The sequence below is a fragment of the Gorilla gorilla genome, chromosome 13 (assembly GCF_029281585.2).
Source record: "Gorilla gorilla gorilla isolate KB3781 chromosome 13, NHGRI_mGorGor1-v2.1_pri, whole genome shotgun sequence".
NCBI classification, from domain to species: Eukaryota; Metazoa; Chordata; class Mammalia; order Primates; family Hominidae; genus Gorilla; species Gorilla gorilla.
The window spans coordinates 115,603,494-115,626,817 of NC_073237.2; the positions used below are offsets into that span (position 1 = coordinate 115,603,494).

Below are 23,324 nucleotides of genomic sequence, written 5' to 3' on the forward strand. Positions count from 1 at the left end.
TCATTGCTGTATATCTGGCTTTAAAAACATACCTGACCATACAGTTGGTGCTCTGTAAATATTGCTAAATAAATAAATGAGTAAATGTATGAAAGAATAAATTTCTGTATCATCCACAGATTTCAGCAAAATATTCTCTCTGCATCCCTTTCCACATCAGGGAGCTACTGAGGCACAGCTTTGCTCCCTGTATACTTCACCATATGGATACTAGATTAAATTACATGACAATGTTGGTAAAACATTCAATGGGCTTCTTGGAAAGAGAAGTATGAAAATAAGAAGTTATCATTATGCCATTAGTGTTATTACCACTATTTGAGCTGTTACTGCTATGACTACTAATAGCCTCTGATCATTCTCATGATGCTTTCTTTCTCATTTCTAATCTCCTCCAATCCTGTTCTTTCTTTTTTTGTTCTATTTTGCTTTACCTTTGCCTTGTTTTAATAAACACTTCATGAAACATCACAAGGTGAAAGTCATTAGAGTGCCATTGATATTGTTCTCAATCCACCAAAGTAGCCTTCTGCAGAATCTGCCCTCCCAGCCTCATTCAAAGGAATGAGAAGAGGAAGAGAGAAATATAGAGGAAACACATTTGAAGAAGCTTGAAGTTAGGCTGAGTTAAAACTCCAGCTCAGCCACTTATTGAATAACCTCTCTAGGCCCCAGTTTCTTCACCTGCAAAAATGGGAATGTTATTTATGCCTTCTTCATGGGAATCATGTTGAGGATTAAAAATATAATAAATACAATTATAAAATAAAAACAAGTTAAAATAAAAATATACATAAATAAGCAAAAATAAATCTAATAAAAATAAATTAGCACAATCTCTGGCATATGAGGAAGCACTGAAAAAGATAATATCTATTGTCATTCCTGGCTCCTCTAACCCCAGTTCATGCAGCCCGTCCTCCAGCTGGGCTGAACCACCTCCCACTTTCCCATGCCTCTCCCCTTTATTCATGTTCTCTCTTTGCAGAGGATGTCAACATGAGACATGTTATTAAATAAAACCTAAATAGATACGTATTGTATACACAGAAATGCATACATACAAATAAAGCTTGTGCAGCTTTTTGAATTTTCACAAAGCAAACACATCCATGTATTACCAACCGGATTAAAAAAACAGAACATTACCAGTATCCCCAGAAATGTCTCTCACCCCTTCAGCCACTACCCCAATCCTCTCCCTAAAGGTTAACACTCTCTGGACTCCTAAAACCGTATATTTGTTTTTACCTTTTTTTTCACCCACCTAGGAATAGAATCCCACAGCCTGTACTCATTTACGTCTAACTTGTTTCACTCAATGCTGTGTTTGTAAGATTCTTCCATACAGTTGTATGAAACAGTGGTTTATTCTTTCTTATTTCTGTATGGTAAGCTCATTGTATGAATGTATGACAATTTATTTATCCATTTTCTTGTTGATGGACATTTGGGTTGTTTCCAGTTGGAGTTATTTGAAATAGAGCTGCTGTGAACACTTATGTCTTCTGGTGAGCATGTTTTCATAGGAGTTAGAATTGATGGGTCATAAACCAAGGACACATGCAGTCTTTTGTAGATACTGCCAAGAATTTTCCGAAGTGGTTGTACCAATTTGTGTTCCTATAAGCAATGTGCCTAAGTTCCCATTGCTTCACATTGTCCCTCCTTGATATTGTCAGTCTTTTTGATTTGAGTCATGGTCATTGCTGTGTTATATTAAATTGTGACTTTAATTTACACTTTTTTTCCTGACTAGGAGAGTTGAGCACCTAAGTGTTTATTTGGCATTTCGACACTCTTGTTTGTGAAGTGCTTGTTCATGTCTTTCATTCATTTTCTTTCCTTACAAGACTATTTCTCTTTTTCTTTTTGACTTCAGAAGTTTTAAAAATATGTATATTCTGTATTTTATAAGTGTTCTTTGTCAGGCACATGTATTACAAATATTTTCTTCCACTCTATGGCCTGTATTCTTATAATATTAATAGTATTTTGATGAACATAAATTATAATTTTAATGTATCCAATTTATTAGCCTTTTTTTCTTATACTTAGTGTTTTTTTGCATCCTACTGAATAAATATGAGCTCACTCAAAAATCACGAGATAATCTGTCTTATATTTTAGAAGCACTTTTGTTTTGCCTTCCACTAGGAGAATATGATACTTCCTCAGATATTTTTTTTCCTATGACTCCTCTACCTGAACAGACAGAATGAATCACTCCCTTTTCTGAATCCCCATAATGCCATGTCTTATTTTATTATGACTATTAGGTTATATATTATCTTGAGTCATAGATACTTGCCCATCTATCCTTTCTATCTCATCCCCACAAGCCATTCACCCAATTGTCTAAATTCTTTATGGTCTTTTCACTAAATCCTCGTCATAATGCCTCCTAAGTAACTCTGGGATTGCTCCATTTCTGTCCATCTCAACTGGTACCCCCATGGTCTAAATCCGTGGCATTTCCTCTTGAGTTCTGTAGTAGCCCCCTAAATGTCACCAACCTCTAATCCACCCCCTCTAATTAACTGTCCACACAAGAGTCAGAATGATCTTCTAAAATATCAATCTCTTCATGCTACTTCTTTTTAAAAAACCATTCCATGGTATCCATTGCTCTCAAATTAACTTTCAACTCATTAATGTGCTGCAGAAGCCTTCTAGGACTTGAAAGATTATCTTGTCTTTCTCACCATTGATGTCTGTGCTTTAATTTCACATGAGTTTCTTATTTCTTTGAATACCCCTTCATAAAGATCCTCTGTCTGCCTCTCTATCCATGCCTCTGTCCTCCTATTCATCCTTCAGGTCTTATCCTATATATCTTTTTGGCAGGAAACTTTCCTGACTCCCTGGTACGTTAAGTCCCTATGCTATCTCGTGCCATATAAACCTTATACTTTTTCTCCATTAAAATTTATTATGCCTACTCTTGTTTGTTTGAAGCTCATCTTCTCTAATAGAATGTATATTTCCTTGGGGCAGAAACAATGTCTGTCTTGTTCACGACTTTATTTTTTTTGTCTATCTCATTACCAACATGAGTTCTTTAAAAAATACATTTGTTGACTTGAACTGATTTATGATTATATGCCCAGGGTCTAGTATTGGCTTTGGCATGTAGTTAGTCTCAATAAAGATTTTGTAATTCATCATTTTCATAAAATCCTAGAATCAGTGTTGAGAAGAACTTAAAACCACCTGCCTCAATCACCCAACCTAACTGATGCTTAAATAATCTCTATAACATTTGTACCAAATATAATCTACTTATAATTCTCTGATAACAGGGAGTCACTGCATCCTTCAGCAGATCATTCCAGATTTGGTCATAAATGTGTACTAGAAAGATCCATTTTACATTGAGTTAAAAGCTGGGATCCTTGTAACTTCTCCCTTCCTACTAGATTGGGATTGCTCCATTTTATTAATATTAATGGGATTGATTATCTTTTCTGCAAAGCAGCCTTTTAGATATCTGCAGCAAGTAATTTTTGCTTCAATTTAACCTTCTTTTACTATTTATCATAGTAAAACACTTTCTCAAGAAAAACTGCAGTTTCACAACATCCCTCCTGGAGTGTGATGCTTAAACACGGATCCAATCCTCCAGGTGTACTCTAACCCATCTAGGGTAGGACAGTAGGCCTGCTACCACCCTTTCCATTCATAGCATCCTTCTAATAATGTTATCATGGCAGATCTAGATTTTGGAGAACATAAGTCTTATACAATAGCTGTTTTATTTAAAAAATTAATTCAAAATTAGATAGGAAATCAAGTGTGTATTTAGAATGAGAAAAGGTGTGTACTTGGAAGGTGCAGAATCCTTGAACCTTAAGCTTCATTGGCTTCAGGTAAATCAACCTCTAAATGTCCCTAAGATCTCAGTAATTTCCTTGGTAGGAATATGTCATTAATTCCTTCTATTTTTGTTCCAATTATAACTCACAGTCTTTCCACCCTCAGTATGCACAGCAGGGTGATCAAACACAGACTGGAGCTTCACTGCCTGGATTCAAATCCTGGCTCGCACTTCACAGTCTCTACAGGTATTGCATGAACTAACACATTGAAAACCCTGGCACACACAAGGAAGATCTGTCTTTCTTATCTACTTTCTTCACAGGCATTAGTACATCTTTCTGTCTACTCTTTTTTCTGTCTGCTCTTTTTTCTGCTACTCTTTTCTGTCTACTCTTTTTTCTGCTAAAGAGGGCAGGGTTACGCTCCATGTATTTAAGTTTCTAGTGTGTTGTGTTTTGTTATTTAATAGTAAACCACTTTCTTGGCCTGAATTTTCCTGAGGGATTTTCATTCACTGCCCTCAAGTGACACTACCAAGCCCTCCATGCATGTTAGAAAACAGAAGATATTTTCTAACCACCTTCTGTAACGGGAGCATGAATCAAAGAGTTGCCAAAAGGAACCAGAAAATAAAAGTCACATTAGTCTCCTCTTAGCTTTACCTGCCAATCTCAACCCAACTTCCTCCCACTGACATTCAGAATCACCTTTATCATATACCTTTCTAGAAGGTCACATTTTTAGTCTGCTCAAAGTTAAAGCATGTCATTTTTTTTCTGACTCTAAAGTTAATACATGATCATTGTAGAGAAGTTAGAAAAGAAACTAGATGCCTAAAATACATCATCAGTAACCTAGAGATCCAGAAGTAAGCTCTTCTAATACCTGGGCATATTTCCTTGCTACATTATTATTATTATTATTATTACTATTTTGAGGTGGAGTCTTCCTCTGTTGCCCAGGCTGGACTGCAGTGGTGCATGATCTTGGCTCACTGTAAGCTCTGCCTCCCGGGTTCATGCCCTTCTCCTGCCTCAGCTTCCCGAGTAGCTGGGACTACAGGCGCCTGCCACCACGCTCGGCTAACTTTTTGTATTTTTAGTAGAGATGGGGTTTCACCGCGTTAGCCAGGATGGTCTCAATCTCCTGACCTCATGATCTGCCCGCCTCGGCCTCCCAAAGTGCTGGGATTATAGGCATGAGCCACCGCGCCTGGCCATTATTATTATTAGCACTGAGACAGAGTCTTGCTCTGTCGCCTAGGCTGGAGTGCAGTGGCGCAATCTCGGTTCACTGCAATTTCGGCCTCCTGGGTTCAAACGATTCTCCTGCCTCATCCTCCTGAATAGCTCGGACTATAGGCGCACACCACCGCGCCCAGCTAATTTTTGTATTTTTAGTAGAGACTGGGCTTCACCATATTGGCCAGGCTGGACTTAAACTCCTGACCTCGTGATCCACCCACCTCGGCCTCCCAAACTGCTGGGATTACAGGTGTGAGCCACTGCACCCGGCCTATTTTTATTATCTCTTTAAATTATTAAGATCATGCCACCCATTCCATCAGAAACCTTTTATTTATTAACATTATATCAAATTATTTTTACGTATTATTGGAAATTCTTTATAAACATCAGTACCAGTTTAATATTATGTTGTATTAATGCAATATAATTCACTTAGTCTTCACATGTGAAAAATTAAAATCCTTACTTTTTTTGATATAATACATTATGCTTTTTAAAAACAGTGCTATGTGTACTTAAAGCCTTGTCCAACTTTTCCCTGCAATCTCCTCTCCTTTTCATGATGTGAATTAATAAGGATGAAATTACTATTTTAAAGGATATATTTTCTTTAAAATAATGTATATGGAGCCCCAAACATAAACTTGACATATACAGCATATACAGACACCAAAGAAATGTAGATATTTGTAAATACAAATTAATTAAAGCTCACATTTCCTTACTATCGGAAAACTAATTAATAATCATGAATTTACTGTCCTGCATATGTTAAAAAATTCTAAATATATATGTATACACGGTATCATAACTGTCTAATTTCCATATTTGCAGTTTTCATTAGATTTCCTATGCTTCCTCTTCTTTATTCTCCCTTCACTCCATCCCTCCTGATCCCCTCTCCCACATATCACATCCATGATGTTCCCCCAACTGACCCCACTTTTTCCACTGGCTTCCTACCTTGAAGGTGCAGTTTGCTCTCCGTGCTTTGCAGAAGGACGGAACTCACAGAGTCCAGATTGTCATAGCTGTTACAGCCCAGAGGCCCAGTGCGTGTCTCTGTGACCTGCAGTAGATATCAAATAAGATAGGTGTGAGACAGCAGTCCTTGTCTAGGACATACCCCAAAGAGTCATGCCCCAGCAGAGCAAAGCCAGCAGAAAAGGCCTCCTGGTTTGAGTCAATGGTCACTTTCTGAGCTTCATGCTTGTGTCTGGGACCAAGCACAGCTGTCACTGAGTAGATAGGTAAGCAGGGTGGTCAAGCATACAGAGTGCATGCCTGTTCCTACCACTGGTTCTCACTTCACACGGTGGCTGCAAGTAGACATGAACTTATAAGTTGACACATATTTCAAAAGCATTGGCTTTGGAATCAGAAAAAATAGTGTTAAATCCTGCCTAGGCCATGTTTTCACCCTGGGACCTAGGGAAGCCAATTAACTTCTCTAAATGTCTGCAAATCAAAGCTAGTAAATATCTTCCAGAGAGGTTGTGAGACCAGGTACGATGGGCCTACGCGCCTGGCGCGTGGCATGTGTTCCATAACGGGCACCTTATTACAAAATGGCTCTATAAGTTATAATGAGTACATATACACTATCATTAGGCAAGAACAAGAAAACGATACCCATTTTCCTAAAGAAGTTTTAGCAAGAAGCATTGTGCTGCCACAGGAGAAAATGACCCAATCCTGTGGATGTGCATTTCCAAAACATTGTCTTAGAAATTGAGGTAGTGGGTAAGAGAGGAACAGCTATTCAAAAAGATAACCTTGAAATAAGAATGGCTTAGTATGAAAAGAAGCCTCTTCATTTATTTAGCCTTTGCTTCCCATTATTTAGGGTTGTTTTGAAGTTTGCATTCAGCTATAAAAACACAGCATCCATTGTAGGGAACAATGACTTGGGAGGCAGCCACATGCAACTTCTCTGCCCTTTTCCAGCTGTGAAACCTTGGATCAGTAACTTTCTCTTTCTAAGCCTCAACTTCCCCATCTATAAAATGTTAGTAATGCTATTAGTCACCAAAATAGGGTCAAGAGATTATATTTTTGAAGGGTTTAGCACTTCGGGTGCAGTCATATTTAGTAAATGCGGAATAATTAGGTTTTGTATTTTTCGTTTTGTTTTACAAATAATTTATTTTTATATAAAAAATAATAACATATTTATTATTGAGAGAGAGTAAAACTTACCAATTTACTTTCCTAAAGATACCTCTGCTGGGGAGAATGGTGAATAGGCAAAACTTCTCCACCCGGGTTAGTGGCTGCTCTTAAACAGACCCAGGCCAGCTGCAGTGGTTCATGACTGTAATCCCAGCACTTTGGGAGGCTGAGGTGGGTGGATTACAAGGTCAAGAGATCGAGACCATCCTGGCCAACATGGTGAAACCCCATCTCTACTAAAAATACAAAAATTAGCTGGGCGTGGTGGCGCGCACCTGTAGTCCCAGCTACTTGGGAGGCTGAGGCAGGAGAATCGCTTGAAACCGGGAACTGGAGGTTGCAGTGAGCCAAGATCACGCCATTGCACTCCAGCCTGGGTAACAGAGCGAGTCTCCATCTCAAAAAGACAACAACAACAACAAAAACAGACCCAATAGTGAGACAAGTTTTAGACAGCTTGGTCTTGAGGTAGTGGCAAGAAACGGCATGAAAAATCCAAGGGCCAAATTAAGTGCAGAAGACAGTGCCTACCACAGGAAATGGTTTCTTGAGTGGCCTCTGCAATTTCTCTGAGAAATTCCTCCTATGGAGGCAGACTGCACTTCTAGGATACACGAAAGAGGATTATCTTCTGACAGAGCTTCAATATCTCAATTCCACATCCCATCCAGCGAGGAGAGAACCATTTGGTGATAATGAAAACCAGGCCTCTGCGGCACTCTGACTCCGATGGCTTCATAAAGATCCATCTCTCTGTGCTGAGTTCCCTAACAACATAATCTCCCAAATACAGGCGATTCTTTTCGGATAAACCGGCCCTTTGTTTGTCGGTCTGATTTATTTCTCTCCTTACTACCTCCCTGCTCAGTAACTCTCTCCCTCCCACACTTTTCTCTCTCCTTAGTCAATTTCTGACTCATCTGCCAGCCTTGGCAGGGTAAGACCCCTTGGCCTTATCCTCACCCTTTTTCCCTATAGATATGTTGGAAAGTCTTAATATAAGGCTAGGTCTGCATTTTCTTTAGAAGAAATTAGAGTAAAGACTGAGATGTAAAATGCAGGCATAATCTGGTTAAAGAACATTTGAGATGGAAACATCTGCACTGAAACCCTCAGAAGAGCAAACATTTTATGTCGAGGATGTCCCCCCACATTCTCTTTACAGAGGCTGTCTGAATTTGTTGTGTTTAAAATGGAATCTTGTTAAAGTTCCTGTGCTCTAAGCACTGAATTGAAAGTCCAGGGCTGCTTTTCTCAATGTGACCATTTAATTTTTAATTAGCTAAAATGGAATAAACTTAAACAATGAGCTCCTTGGTAGCCATATTTTAGGTGTTCAATAACCCCAGGTGACTAGTGGCTACTATCTCGGCTAGCACAGATACAGGGCCTTTCCACCATCTTAGAAGGTACTACTGGACGGTGCTGGTGTAGGCGAGCCTAGATCAGCAAACCACAGAGTGCCTGTTTTGGTAAATATAGTCATATTGGAATACAGCCATGCCCATTTGTTTTTATATCATCTATGGCTGCTTTTATGCTACAACAGCAGAGTTGAGTAATACCAACACAGGCCATACAGCCCACCATGCCTAAAATAATTATTGTTTGGTCTTGTACAGAAAACTTTTGCTGACTGCTGGTCTTGAGAGCAGAGTTCTAGTCCCTGTTAAGTTATTCTCTAACTGTATAACCCTCAGAAAAAGGCTTTAAACCTTTAGCCTCAGTTTTCCCATCTTTAAAATGGTGAGTGGGGAGGAAAGAATAAAAAACATAGATGTTTAAGATATTACTGAGCTAGGCGTCAGTAATCTAATCGCTGCTATCTCTGAGACCTCGGGAAAATCATTTACCTCTTCACAGTCTCTGTTTCTTCTCTAGAAAGGGGATCTGATAATCTCCATACAGAAGACTGAATGAGAGAACTGTTGATAGTTATGCCATGACTACAGCCAGAATACTCTAGCAAATCAGTACATATGGCCACTGGAATGACAGTGCACATTGATATTAATTACAGGGTATGTGACAATATCAGTCAAAGCAGCTGGCAGAGGGCATCATGAGCTACATGGTTATGAACCCAGAAATTACATCTGTCCATCCACTCTCAGAATGCCTGCATTGCAGTGCTGTTGTATTGAGAACCTGTCGCCCAAATCCACCCCGGAGCTGTACCTTGATTGCTCCAGTTGATATCTGGATCTCATGAAGCCTCCTCATGGTACCATCACGGTCAACAAAGTAGGATGATGCGAGCTGGTGCAGAGCTTCAACACTTTGAGTGGCATTCCCTGACTTCCTGTCGAGGCGACTTTTGTCCATATACATGGTCAAAGCCTCCTCCCCTGGATGGGAAAGAAAAGTAGATAAGAAGGTTTGTCGAGCTTTCATGTGAGAGGACAGGTATGGGACCTGGATGCTGAAAACAGCCTTAAATCTCCAACCAATGTGGCCCACGTTTCCTTCTGCCTCTAAAAATCAAAGGCACAATGAAAATAAACTGTCTAGAGGTGGCTGTAAACACCAGGCTTCATTAGGACAAGGATCATTAAAAAAACCCCAACAACAAAGTCCAGCCCCTAATAATTGACTTCATGCTTCTCACCAGCATCATAACAAAACCCTCTTCCCCTCTTCCAAGAAAGTTCAGTCTCTTCTATACAATGGCAAATGTGGCATAGACATTCTCTTCTCATTCTTTTCTCCTCCTCCTTTGTCTCCTCATTATCATGCAGTTCCTCCTTTTCCTCTACTCTCCCATCTCCCCTTCATTTCTTTCTCCTTTCCTTTTTCTCCTTCCCCTCCCCCGATCTTTTCTTAATAGATAAATGAACGGTGGATAGCTAGAAAGAGATATTTGGATGGAAGCAAATGGATGAATGATAGGCATGTTTAAATAAATGTAGATGCAAATATAAAAATTTATACATTTTCTTCTATGAAGTTTTTCTTAGACATGCACACATAGATCAGTAACACTGCTAAACTATGATGACTTTTAATTTGGGTAAAGAACTGTTTCTCCAGAACTCCAGAAAGGAAGCTCCAGGGAGCTGCCTCTACTCTCTATCAACTTTGTGATAGGGCATGTTTCTTTTTTCTTTTTTTTTTTCATTCTAAGATGCTTTATTTGGTAAACAGTTGAAAACCTGAAGCTACATTATCACAAACTGGTGCAAACTTTTTTTTTTAAGTTCTGGGGTACATGTGCAGGATGTGCAGTTTTGTTACATAGGTAAACAAACGTGTGCCATGGTGGTTTGCTGCACCTATAAACCCATCACCTAAGTATTAAACCCAGCATGCATTAGCTATTTTTCCTAATGCTCCCCCACCCTACCCCTCTGACAGGACCCAGTGTGTGTTGTTGCCCTCCCTGTGTCCATGTGTTCTCATCGTTCAGCTCTAAGTGAGAACATGTGGTGTTTGGTTCTCTGTTCCTATCTCTGTTAGGATAATGGCTTCCAGCTCCATACATGTCCCTGCAAAGGATATGATCTCATTCTTTTTTCGGGCTGCATGGTATTCCATGGTGTATATGTACCAAATTTTCTTTATCCAGTCTATCATTGATGGGCATTTGAGTTGATTCTATGTCTTTGCTATTGTGAGTAGTGCTGCAATGAACATACGTGTGCATGTATCTTTGTAACAGAATGATTTATATTCTTTTTGATACACACTCAGTAATGGGATTGCTGCGACAAATGGTATTTCTGGTTCTAGATCTTTGAGGAATCCCCACACTCTCTTCTACAATGGTTGAACTAATTTACGTTCCCACCAACAGTGTAAAAATGTTTGTTCAATTGATTTGTCCTTTTTTTCTCAATTGATTTCTCCTTTTTGTCTTTTTCAGTGTAGCTGTAAGAAAATTTAAAAGGAGCTTATGTGACTCACACTTGGGGTGACATCATGTATCTATTGGCTAGTGCTGGTCTAGGGATACAGAGTCATAGGAGATCATTTTAATATACCAGGTGAATAGCCAAGGTAGGGGAGTGCACAGAATGCAACGCAGACCAGAGAAAGGGTGGGCACCTGCATCCTGTAGATAATGTGGACCACAAGGCCTGGATGATCTGGGCACTCCAGCTATAACTTTTGCTGCTCTCTGTGTTTGCTCTACCCTGTACAAATGTGGCCCATTTTCCCTCGTCGTTAGGACTTCTATTTTTCTGTTTTTCTCCCGGCTAACTTATAGTCATCCTTCAGGTATCACCTAAGACAGCACTTCTGGGGTGCATTCCCTTAGTCCTTCACTCCTTACCTGAACTAGATTAATAACTCTCAGGTTTTACAGGCCAAGGCTTGAGTTGAGTTCATGGTAAAGCACTTGCGTTTGCAGTTTCCCTAGAAGCTTTACTGTTACGTAGTAATACATGATTGTCTATCCTTTGGCCCCCACAGCAACCTGAATAGATTTGGCTTAAAACTGATGCTATCTCCAATTAGGCTTTGAGTTCCGGGGGCCATGGGAAGTGGAGCAGGGGAACAAGGACTCCATCCAATTCACCTTTCTAATGTTCCAATGCTTATCCTAGGGTCTGATGAAGAATAGATGTTCAGTTATCAGTTGATGGATAAGTAGATAGATAGATAGATGAGTGGATGGGTGTATAGATGAACAGACAGCTGAGTGGAAAGGTAAAAGTTAAACAAGTGAATATGCTAAGAGTTTGAGCCATGAGGCAGAGGAAATAAATGTTCCATGTGTCAGCTCAGGCTCTCTTAGAGGCCTGTGAAGGAGAAGGTGAAACAAGCCTGGTTCCCTCTGGACTGAGAACTGGCAGAAGCAAACCTTTAGATCAAGAGGGGTTAATGGGCTTCTTGCTGCATTATTAAGGCTTAATTTCTTGTTTATTAAGAGAATGTTCTGTTTAGAATTGCTTTCCCCCTTGGGCATTCCTGCAAATTGCCTCTTCGCCCCACATAGGCCTTTTCTGAGTCTTTCTGTTCTCCAGGAGACTTCACCTCACTCTGCAGCATCTTGTTTCAGAGGTGAAGAAAAGGGAACTCTCAAAGGGAATGAGGAAGAGTGGAAGCTGATCCTATTACTTTTTGAGTCAATAGGAGATTTTGCTCCCAGATAGGAGATGAGGTGTCTGGACTTTAGCCCTCTGGGACATAACTCTTCCTTTCCTTCTGAGCCCCTGGGATTTTATTCTCAGCCTTCCTCTTAGTCAAGGGGACTTCTCCCAAAATGCAGGGAGGGAAATAATGAATATACAAATAAACAAAAAAGATGAGCCTCATGTATAAAAAGACATCCATGCAATACACACGCTCATATGCATGTGCAAGCTCACATACACACACACACACACATATACATGTTGCAACCATATATATGTGAGTGATGTGTACACGTGTGTGCAATGTGCATGAATACATGCTCATGTATAAATTAACTCATATCTAAGCAGGAATAGGCTTTGTGAACATCTGTCTATACAGGTAGGCATTTGTGCACATCTGTTTACACAGATGTACTTCCATGCACGCATAGTCATACATCCAAGCTTAACCACACGTGTCACACAGGCACCCAGTCTCCAAGGTGGTTCCTGCAGCCCCAAGATATGGTCATCAGGGGGACTAAGGAAAATTTCTATGCCTGTTTTCTTGTGTGTTTTCCCCTTCACCCCCTTCATAAGAGTATTCACATGATGTATTTTATTAGTTTAATAGATTTCACCAAAAATCTGGAGATCCCATGGAAATCTCTTATTTGTTGGCCCTCCCATCACCTCTGCTTCTCCATTCCCATAGCCTTCCCTTCCTCTTTCCTCTTCCTAAAGAGCGAAACAAACACATTTATTTGTCTCATAGGTGACGGGTTAAGAAGCATCTTTTAGTATTTGATTATCCCCTTGTGAACTTACCTGACATGTCAAAGAGTTTATCACAGCATTTTTTCTCAATGAACACAGTCAGTGGTCTTAGAAAAAAATTATAGTGAATAAAATTATTTGCACCTCCTTCTTTATAGATAAAGAAATTTATATTCAGACAGAACAGTGAATTTTTCAGTGTCTCCCCCTCATCTAGTGAGTAGCAGAATTGGGTCTTAATCTGGATTCCCAAGTTTCTTAGCCCCATTAAGTAACAACAATAATAGTAAGAACAAGAATAGTAACATAGCAACAATTTGTTAAGTGTCAGACAGTGTGCTAAGCACTTTCAATAGATGATTTTATTTAATTTTTGCAATATGCATGAAGGACTATTATTGTAACTATTTAGGAAAGAGGAAACTGAGGCTTAGAGGATTGAGTTACTTGCCAAGGTGACTGTGATGGTTAATACTGAGTGTCAACTTCATTGGATTGAAGGATGCAAAGTATTGTTCCTGGGTGTGTCTGTGACGGTGTTGCCAAAGGAGATTAACATTTGAGTCAGTGGACTCGGAAAGGCAGACCCACCCATCATCTGTGTGGGTACAATCTAATCAGCTGCCACCGTGGCTAAAACGAAAGCAGGCAGAATGTGAAAAGACTAGACTGGCTTAGCCTTCCAGGCTACATCTTTTTCCCCTGCTGGATGTTTCCTCTCCTTGAACATCGGACTCCAAGTTCTTCAGCTTTGGGACTCGGACTTGCTTCCTTGCTCCTCAGCTTGCAGGTGACCTATTATGGGACCTTGTGATCGTGTGAGTCAATATTCCTGAATAAAATCCCCTTTATATATACATCTATCCTATTAGTTCTGTCACTGTAGAGAACCCTGACCAATACAGTGACACTAAGCTGGTGAACAGCCAGAGGCAGGACTAGAAGCCAGGTGATCAAACTCTAGAGCCTGCTCTTTCATTCCCTACAACTTCCCACCTCCCTTCTCTCATACTGCAGAGGAGGCTGTTAAAAAACATGTTTTCCATAAGTGAATGAATGAAGTGATGATGTAACAAGAGCTTTGCATCATTTATGGCACATAGTGTTCAATCAACAATAAATCTCTTTGCCTTCCCTCTCTCTACTCCTCCACACTGAGGGCTGAGGGAACATTCAGGGCCTGCTGTCCAACACCAGATCTCAATCCAAAGCTTTGCATATTTTAAAATGTTGTGTTGTAAAAATAGGAGAGGAACAAGGCTCTGTGAATAATTCACCACCTTGCCTTAGAGAAATTAAAAATATACTTCATTGAGGAAGAAAGGTCTTGGTTACTTGGGGTTTCCAGGAACTCAGACAAGAGCACAGCTTTTAATGGAAGAATTGAATTGGTCTCAATGCCTTTTTTAACCCCAAGTGAAATGGAGGGGGGGATGTCCAAAGAAAAGAGTTTAGGTTAATGCTACACTTAATGTAGAAATGAATTCATTTTCACTTTACAACAGAATAGAATTTACACTAATGATTTAATATTCAAAGCCCTACTTAACTTAATATCTAACTGGCAACAGACAGCTAACACATGCTGGTTGGTTGGTTGGTGGAGCGGGTATTGGGTTGGTGGGGAAGTGAGTTGGTTAAAGAGATGACTGACAGCCAGGCACGGTGGCTCACACCTGTAATCCCAGCACTCTGGGAGGCCAAGACGGGCGGATCACGAGGTCGGGAGACTGAGACCATCCTGTCAACACGGTGAAACCCCGTCTCTACTAAAAAAAAATACAAAAAATTAGCCGGGCATGGTGGTGGGCGCCTGTAGTCCCAGCTGCTCAGCAGGCTGAGGCAGGAGAATGGCGTGAACCCGGGAGGCGGAGTTTGCAGTGAGCCGAGATCGCACCACTACTGCACTCCAGCCTGGGTGACAGAGCGAGACTCCGTCTCAAAAAAAAAAAAAAAGAGATGACTGACATTGGATCAAAAACAGAATGCAGGCTTTGTGCATGGAAAACACTCACTTAAAAACTTAGCTTTTTCACTTACTAGCTGTACTTCTTCTGGGTCTCAGCTTCCTTATTTATAAAATGGAGGTAATATGACATCATGTGCAGTTTTGAGGGCTAAAGACAATGTACGATGTCTGCTATATAGCAAATAACTGTTAAGTAGTGGATAATATTATTGTAGGAATGAATAAATTTGCCTAACCAATGTCTCCACCACATTCCCCACATTATGAATCGGGTCTTCCTACATTGTATGCTGAGCTTAGAAAGCTCTACCACCTCCCTTTACTTAACCAGCTCCTGATGAACAAAACTGTCACTTCCTCCAGGAAGTCTGTACTGACCACTCCAGTTGGTAGTGCTCAACATGTCTCTGAAGGAGAAGATCCCCTGTTATAATTACACCTCAGTCCACCCTGCCTGTATCGATATGCCAATCTCTCCTAGTGGGCATGGGCCATACCTAAATGCAGCCGGCGACTTTGTGAGTATATGGCACAGTGCTCTATCACTAAAGGGGCTTCCTCAAAGTTCAGTGAATCCAGTCACTGTGGCAAAACTGGTGCCTAAGGGATTGTTCATAATATTAAATGATGCATTCAGGCAAGATCCACAAGCATCTAAAGGCACTAGTCTGCACTATTTTTCCATTCGTTGTCTTTGCATTTATTTCCTCTCCTTTATCCAGCCCTCTTACCCTTGATCACTCAAAAACTGACTGGCCCTGATGGGGAGGGATGGGTAAGGCTGAGCAGGGTGGAACAATTAATCTGCTTTCCCATTAACCTACTCTAAGCCCACAGGAGTTACAAATGATAGCCTGTTTGTAAAATGATAACCTCGATATTTCAGTCTCTAAAGTAGACTTAAATAAACAAAGCATATTCCCTAAACAATATCTGAAATTTAATTATTTTCCCAGATTAGACCAAAGGAACTGAGAAAATGATCAGATTAGGCATTTCTAACAAATGGAGCCAATTCCAAGGTTAAGCCATATTTTCAGAAAATTTAGTAAACTCTCAAATTAGACTGTCCCATAGAACTGAATCACCTCCTCGGATATGATCACAACAGCCAAGACAATTTGGCTTACCTGGCTATAAATGCTTTTGTGTGATGTAGAATGGCAGAGAAGCTAAGAAGCCTTTGCTGTTAAGACATCCCACTCTCCCTTCCCATCCCAAACCCAAAGTCATGAGAAGGCTCTGGCCCAGTGGCTGCTGACCTACCTCCCAATGTAGCTGAGATGAGCAGGTGGGTGCCGTACTTTTTGATGATGGTATCGATGAACTGCTGAGTGGTGGGTCTCCTGCCAAGCAGGCGGATGCTCCTTTGAAACTCCGGCATGAGGGGCACTGGATGGCGGACCAGATCTCTCCTCTCGATGGCTGTGTTCCTCACCTTCCAACGGGCAAACTCCCTGGGCAGGAGAAATGAGCAACACTTCTCAACTTACCACCACTACCCTTAAGCCAAAGTCCACCCAACCATCCATCCAGGAATCTCTCCTTAAGTGGGAAAGTGCCGACAATTTTAATATGTGTCAAGTGATGCTTTGATCTGGAGCTTCCAATCATCTTCAACCAACAAACATTTATTGAGTACTATTCTCATCACAGGAATATTGAACTAGATAAACAATATCATTGTCCTCAAGTTGTTTACAGAGCACCAGGGAGACAAATATCAGGAGTTACTTTTATTAGGGGTTGGGTAGAGGGACTGAGGAAAAAGAAAGAGTAATAAAAATAATAATCTGATGATAATATGGATGATGATAATGTACTGATGAAAATTTTCATGGTATTTTATAGTCCCCAAGAATATCATGTCTAAGTTCTTATATAATGATCACACTAGCCCTGTGCCAGGGGATTATTATCCATTTCTGATACCTGTCACAGGACCAAGTCCTCCATTGTCTTCTAGTTGTCTGTCCATCTCTCTTGCTAGACTGTAAATGACACCACAAGAATAGAATCTTCTTAGGCACTCCCTAACCCAGCCCTGTATATAGCTCAGTGCCTGTTACATGGCAGGATTCATGATAATGCCAGACAGAGAAATAAACAAATGGAAGGAAGAAAGGAAGGAAGGAAGGAAGGAAGGGAGGGAGGGAGGGAAGGAGGGAGGAAGGAAGGAAGGGAGGGAGAGAGGGAGGGACGGAACGAAGGGAGAGAGGGAGAGAGAAAGGGAAGGAAGGAAGGAGAGAGAGAGGGAGGGAGGGAAGAAGGAAGGAAGGAAGGGAGAGAGGGAGAGAGAAAGGGAGGGAGGGAAGGAAGGAAGGGAGAGAGGGAGAGAGAAAGGGAGGGAGGGAGGGAGAGAAGGAAGGAAGGAAGGAGAGAGAGAGAGGGAGGGAGGGAAGAAGGAAGGAAGGAAGAAAGGAAGGAAGGAAGGAAGGAAGGAAGGAAAGGAGGAAGGAAGGAAGAAAAGGAAGGAAGGAAGGAAGGAGGGAGGCAGGGAAGGAGGGAGGGAGGGAGGGAAGGAGGGAGGGAGGGTGAGAAGGAGGATATATAATAGTAGACAGGACCTAAGGCACAAAGCAACCTGAGGACTGTTCTAGGATAATCCAGAAATCAAATATTGAGCCCAGAGCTCACTTTAATCCAAAATGTTAACATGTATTCATTGAGCACCTAGTATTTTAAAGCAATTAAGCTATGTTCCAAAGACCATGTGGGAGAATTTCCATGTTTGCTTTCACTAATAACAGAGGATCTCACAACCAAACGACACCAAATTTGGAAGTCCAAGTCTCGCTCTCCCTCTTGCAAATTATGTGTTGTGATCTTGTCCCCTCTCTAGACCTACATTTCTTCATCTATAAAATTCAATTAATATTGTCTATTTGCTACTGCTGATGCAGGAATTACATGAAACATAGAGTGCAAAATACCTTTGGAAACTGCAAGGTGCTAATTTAATGTGAATATTGTTTCATAACTTTATTTTCTCACAAGTTCCCAGACATGTACATGTAAATCATTAAAAGTTCACATACAGTAAACTTGGAGCATACAAACCGAGTACAAGTGAAAACTTAGAGGGACTAAGTGAAGGTTGCTTTTGCTCAGTAACAATCACAGTTCCCACCAAAGATGCAGCTCCCCCAGAATGACCAGCTCTCCGACCTGCCTGAGTTACATGCTCTCGGTCCCTTGAGGAAAACAGACTGGACAAGAGGGCTGTAAGGTCAGCTGAGATAAATGATGGGAACCAGAGTTTAATGAAAAGGTCTCTCTCTCCTGCCACAGGATGGGAGAGACGAATGAGGAAAGGGACACAGGGCAAAGAAGAAGCAGAACAGTGGGGGTATCTGGCCGGAATGTGCCCTGGTAATTTAGTGGTGGTGTCTGACCCCTGATTCACAGAAAACTGGGTCTGAGAAAAGCTTTCACATTAGAATATGTTTCCAGGATTCAGAGATCATGGTCTGTGTCTGAGTAAGAAATCTCTGTCCATAATTCAAGACATAGTTCAAATTTGAAGTCCACTGAGTACCTTGCATGTTGTTGCAGGTACTTAAGTCAATCAACTGCACTCAGTGAACCCTTCAAGACACCTACTAAGGGCAACATATGATGTCCACGGAAGGGGAATGCACATGTCACAGTCCCTGTCCTTAAGAAGCTCACAGTCTGGAAGACTTTTCAGTTTATTATAAATCAAGGACTACAGGACACAGGAGGAGGAACCTGAACTTTTCGGGCCTCTAGGGAAAGCTTCAGAGAGGAGGTCATGTTTGAACTATAGTCTTTAAGTTTGAATGGAATTTAGATCAATGAAGTGTGGTTAAAAACAAAAACAGCCAGAATGGTGGTGCACACCTGTAGCCCCAGCCACTCAGCTGGCCAAGGCAGGAGGATCAACTGAACTCAGGAGTTCAAAACCAGCCTGGACAACATAGTGAGACCTTGTCTTTAAAAGTAAAAGAGAAACAAATAAACACAAAAACAACAAAAAAACTAACCATGGGGAGGAAAAGTCAGGAACAGTGAGCAGGGATACGAAAATGTTATGAGAAGGGCAGAATAAAATAGGGGGAGCATGAAAAAGAGGGTGTGGGAGGCAACAAGATGGAACAAGTAGTTGACGGGATGTGGGGATGGGGGAAAGACCTTGACAGCCAGCTGAGACAAATGTTACAGGTGTGGCAGGCAGCTTGCGGCTTGAGTCCTAATGACCTCGGGCCCAGGGACTTGTTTCTAATTAATAGAATATGAAAGTGATGGAGTGTCACTTTCACGTTTCAGTTACAAAATTCTTCGATGTCTATTTTGTGTGTGTTCTCTCTCTGTGTGTCTCTGGTTCTCTAAGTCCCTCTATGTCTTTCTCTGTCTCTGTCTCTTTTTCTGCCTCACCCACTGGCTCTCTGTTCCCTCTCTGTTTCTTGCATTGGCTCTCCTGCTCTCTCTGTCTCTGTGTCCGTCTTTTCTTCCTCCCTCCCTCTCACTCGCTGCCATGCTGTGAGATGCTCTATGGAGACATCCACATGGCAAGGAGCCAAGGGACTCCTTAGGCCAACAGCTTCCAAGGAAATGAGGCCTTGCAAGGAACTGGATCCTGGCAGTAACCATGGGCTTAAGCTAGGAAACAGACCCTTCCCAAGCTAGCCTTGAGATGACTGCAGCCTGGTAACAAACCCAGAGACAAGGCGTCCAGATTCCTGACTCACAGAAACTGTGAGATAATATTGTTTTAAGTCACTGAATTGTGAGGTAATTTGCTAACCAGCAATTGATCAATACACAGCAATGAGAAATGCCAAATATCTCTGAAGAAAAGAGTATTTCCTTATCAGCTAATCCAAGAAATTTATAAAATTATATATACATATAATTATGAGGTTATATATATATGTATGCATATAAACATACTCATATATCAGTATATAGAAAAATATATATAGTCATACGTGTGTGTGTGTGTGTGTATCACTTTTATTCATAATTTACTGTCTTGGGTTGCTTTTTTCATATGAACACACCTGTATTCCTTAAAATTAATATTTATTTCACACAGAGAGGTTAAGTAACTGTTAAAGGTCATGTAGCTAATGAGTGGTAGAACTGAGTATAGAAAACTGGCATCCTGACTCTTAAATCACTCTTTTAATGTAAATATTGAGAGGTAGAATATAAAAGCATAGTAGAACCAGTACCAATACAGAAGAATGATGCCACCCCCACCACCAAATTACAAGGCATGACTCAATTCCTTTTTTTGAAACAGCCATCACAGTCTTTGACGTTCACCAGCGATAGACCAGGGCCTGCCATCTGTGTTGCTTCCTTGAAAAGAAACTCAGAAAGATGCCTATGCCAGGTACCCAGTTTATCCCTCACAGGGTGGATGTAAGGCCTAAGTGAGGAAATGTATGCGACCTGCTGAGCACAGAGTCAGGTACTTGGGGAGAACTCAATAACTGGGGATGGTACCCTAAAGAACTAACTACCTGCCCAGCACCACGGACAGAGTTTTTTATCCCAAGGAATTGGTCCACTGGGGGAAGGAGGACAAATGGTTGTTTAGGGAAGGTATTAAACTATAATGTACAATATGGAGGTTCCTCAAAAAACTAAAAATAGGACTACCATATGATTCAGCAATGCCACTACTAGGCATATACCCAAAAGAATGGAAATACATATTAAAGAGATAGGACCATGTCTTATCACAGCACTATTTACAATACACAAAATGTGCAGTCAAACTAAGTGCCAATCAATGGATGAATGGATAAAGAAAATATGGTATACATACTCAATGGAATATCATTCAGCCATAAAAGGGAATGAAATCCTGTCATTTGCAGCAGGATGGAAGGAATTGGAGGCCATTATGTTAAGTGAAATAGTCCAAGCACGGAAAGACAAATATCACACATCCACTCATTTGTGGGAGATGAAAAATGGACCTCGTGAAGATAGAGAGTGAAATGATGGTTCCCAGAGGCTGGGAAGGATAGTTGGGGAGGAACGAAGGGAAAAACAAAACATATAAATGCATTTATTACCATGGAATTGAACAGTTAAAAATGGTAAAGAACAAAAAGAACAATGAGCTCCATGTGCAAAAATGGAGGTGAAAGAGAGGGGATAGGACAGTTAGAAAGAAAGGGATGTGTGTATCTGTGTGTACCTGTAATACATAAATGATAAGAGCTAAAGGCAGAGAGGTTGTCAAGGACCACAGGATGAATGACTATGTGTCAAACTATGATAGTAGATTACAGTCTATAAACTCAGTTCTCACTGGCCAACAATCCAGGCTAAAAGCATTTTGAAGATAGGTTTATGTGGCTCTACAACCGTTACAGGGATGTTGGAGCAAAGACTGTAATAATCACAGGATTCTGTGATTTTTACACTCTTTACCAAAATACACTTAAGTAAAAGGGCTCAATAGTACCCAGATCTATTCAGAGCTAGATTTAAACAACATTAGAGACAAAAAGGTTGATGACATATTCGAAATTTGAGCACCTACTATTTTTCCAGCTCTAAAGATACCACAGTAAACAAAATTAATGAAAGTCTTGCTCTCAAGGGGCATACATGCTGGTGACAGTGGACAGATAACAAAGAAACAAATATGTAATGTGTCAGGGGAGATAAGTGTTATAAAGACAAATAAATCACGGGGAGGAGGCTGCGATGTCCAGAAGGGGGTGAAGCTGTCGTTTCATATAGGTCATCAGAAAAGGCCTTTGTGATTTCATGACATTTGAGGAGACACCTGAAGGAAATGAGCGAGGGACCATAGGGCCACCTGGTGAAATAATGTTCCCGGAAAAAAATGACAGCAAATGCAAAGGTCCTGGGGTGGAAATGTGTTTGACACATTTGGGGAACATCAAAGGGCAGCCTAAATGAGTAGAGGGGTGATATGGGAAGAAAAATGATATCAAAAGATGAAGTGGAGGAACATAGACCTCAAAAGGCTTTGTCAGCCTTAGTAAAACTTTTTTAAAAATTCTAAGTAACATGAAAAGTCAAAAGAAGGTTTTGAGTCTACCTAATCTGATTTACGTTATAAAAGAAGGGTAGGCAAACGTTTTCCATAAAGGTCCAGATAGTAAATATTTTAAATTTTTCAGCCACAGGTACCTGTTGCAACCACTCAACTGTGTCCTTGTACAGGGAAACAGTCATAGACAATACAACTGAGTGTGGATGTGCTCCAATAAAACTTTATTTACAAAAGCAAGTGCCCGAATATATTTGGCCTATGGGAAATATGTCCTAAAAGCTTCACTCTTACTCCATTCATAGAAGTCATCAAATCCAACTAATACCATCCACTGATGGGAAAATTTAATGTCAAAAAGATTAAGTTATTTGATCAAGATCACACAGCAAATGATCAGGAAGGATTAAATCAGAGCCCAAGGCTCATGACTTCAAGTGCAATACCCTTTCCATTGCAACATGCCACCTTAAAAAAAATAAAGTAAAAGAAAATACATAAAAGAAAGCAAGCCTTGCTTGCCATGTTGTCTAACTGCTCTGCTGGCCCAGGAACAATTTCATGTCAGTTCTCAGGGAATTGAGCACAACATAAAATATATCTTTCCTTCTGAGTGCACAGAACAAGCAAATTCCCCTTGGAGGAGAAGGCAGAACTCACAATGGCATAGGATCTGTGGAATACGCTTATGCCCAATTAAGCATCCCAGCAGGGTGGGCAAACCAATTAGACTGAGATTAAAATAAGATCCTGGATGGAAGTCGTGGGGTGTCTGCAGCAAGGGCCATCCCACTGGGGGAGCCAGAGGTGGGAGGGCAGATGATGACAGGGCCCGGGGATGGATGAAGACTGCAGCCAGGGGTGCTGGATTTAAGATGAGGCTGGAGAGAAAATTATAAGTCCGAATCTTTCTTTTTAGAGCAAAGCATTGCCTGTATAGGAATCCTCCTTCATCCTCTTTATTAGTCCTCTACTTTCCTTCATACGTGCAAAAAAATACACGTATGTACACTCAATGACACAGTGCACAGAAGAAGGAGACATGATTACGAGACAGAAAGGAGAAGCCAGGTGTAGTGGCTCACGCTTGTAATCCCAGCACTTTGGGAGGTCAAGGCGGGCAGATCGCCTGAGCTCAGGAGTTCAAGACCAGCCTGGGAAACAGTGAAACCCCATCTCTACTACACATACAAAAAATTAGCCAGGTGTGGCAGCATGCGCCTGTAGTCCCAGCTACTCAGGAGACTAAGGCAGGAGAATCTCTTGAACCTGGG

General features: G+C 40.9%; 1 protein-coding gene across 2 annotated transcripts in view; it reads right to left on the bottom strand.

The window, feature by feature from the left end:
* Nucleotides 1-23,324, bottom strand: part of BRINP1 (BMP/retinoic acid inducible neural specific 1) — a 203,007-nt gene that overhangs the window by 66,072 nt on the left and 113,611 nt on the right. The window contains exons 3-5 of one of the 2 annotated variants that reach the window (XM_004048523.3): nt 16,311-16,501; nt 9,417-9,586; nt 6,030-6,135 (exon numbers count right to left, since the gene is read on the bottom strand). In XM_004048523.3, the coding sequence (XP_004048571.1) occupies nt 6,030-6,135; nt 9,417-9,586; nt 16,311-16,501 (467 nt within the window). Of the gene's footprint in view, nt 1-6,029; nt 6,136-9,416; nt 9,587-16,310; nt 16,525-23,324 lie in introns of both variants that reach the window. The other variant, XM_019034213.3, reaches the window with a different exon arrangement.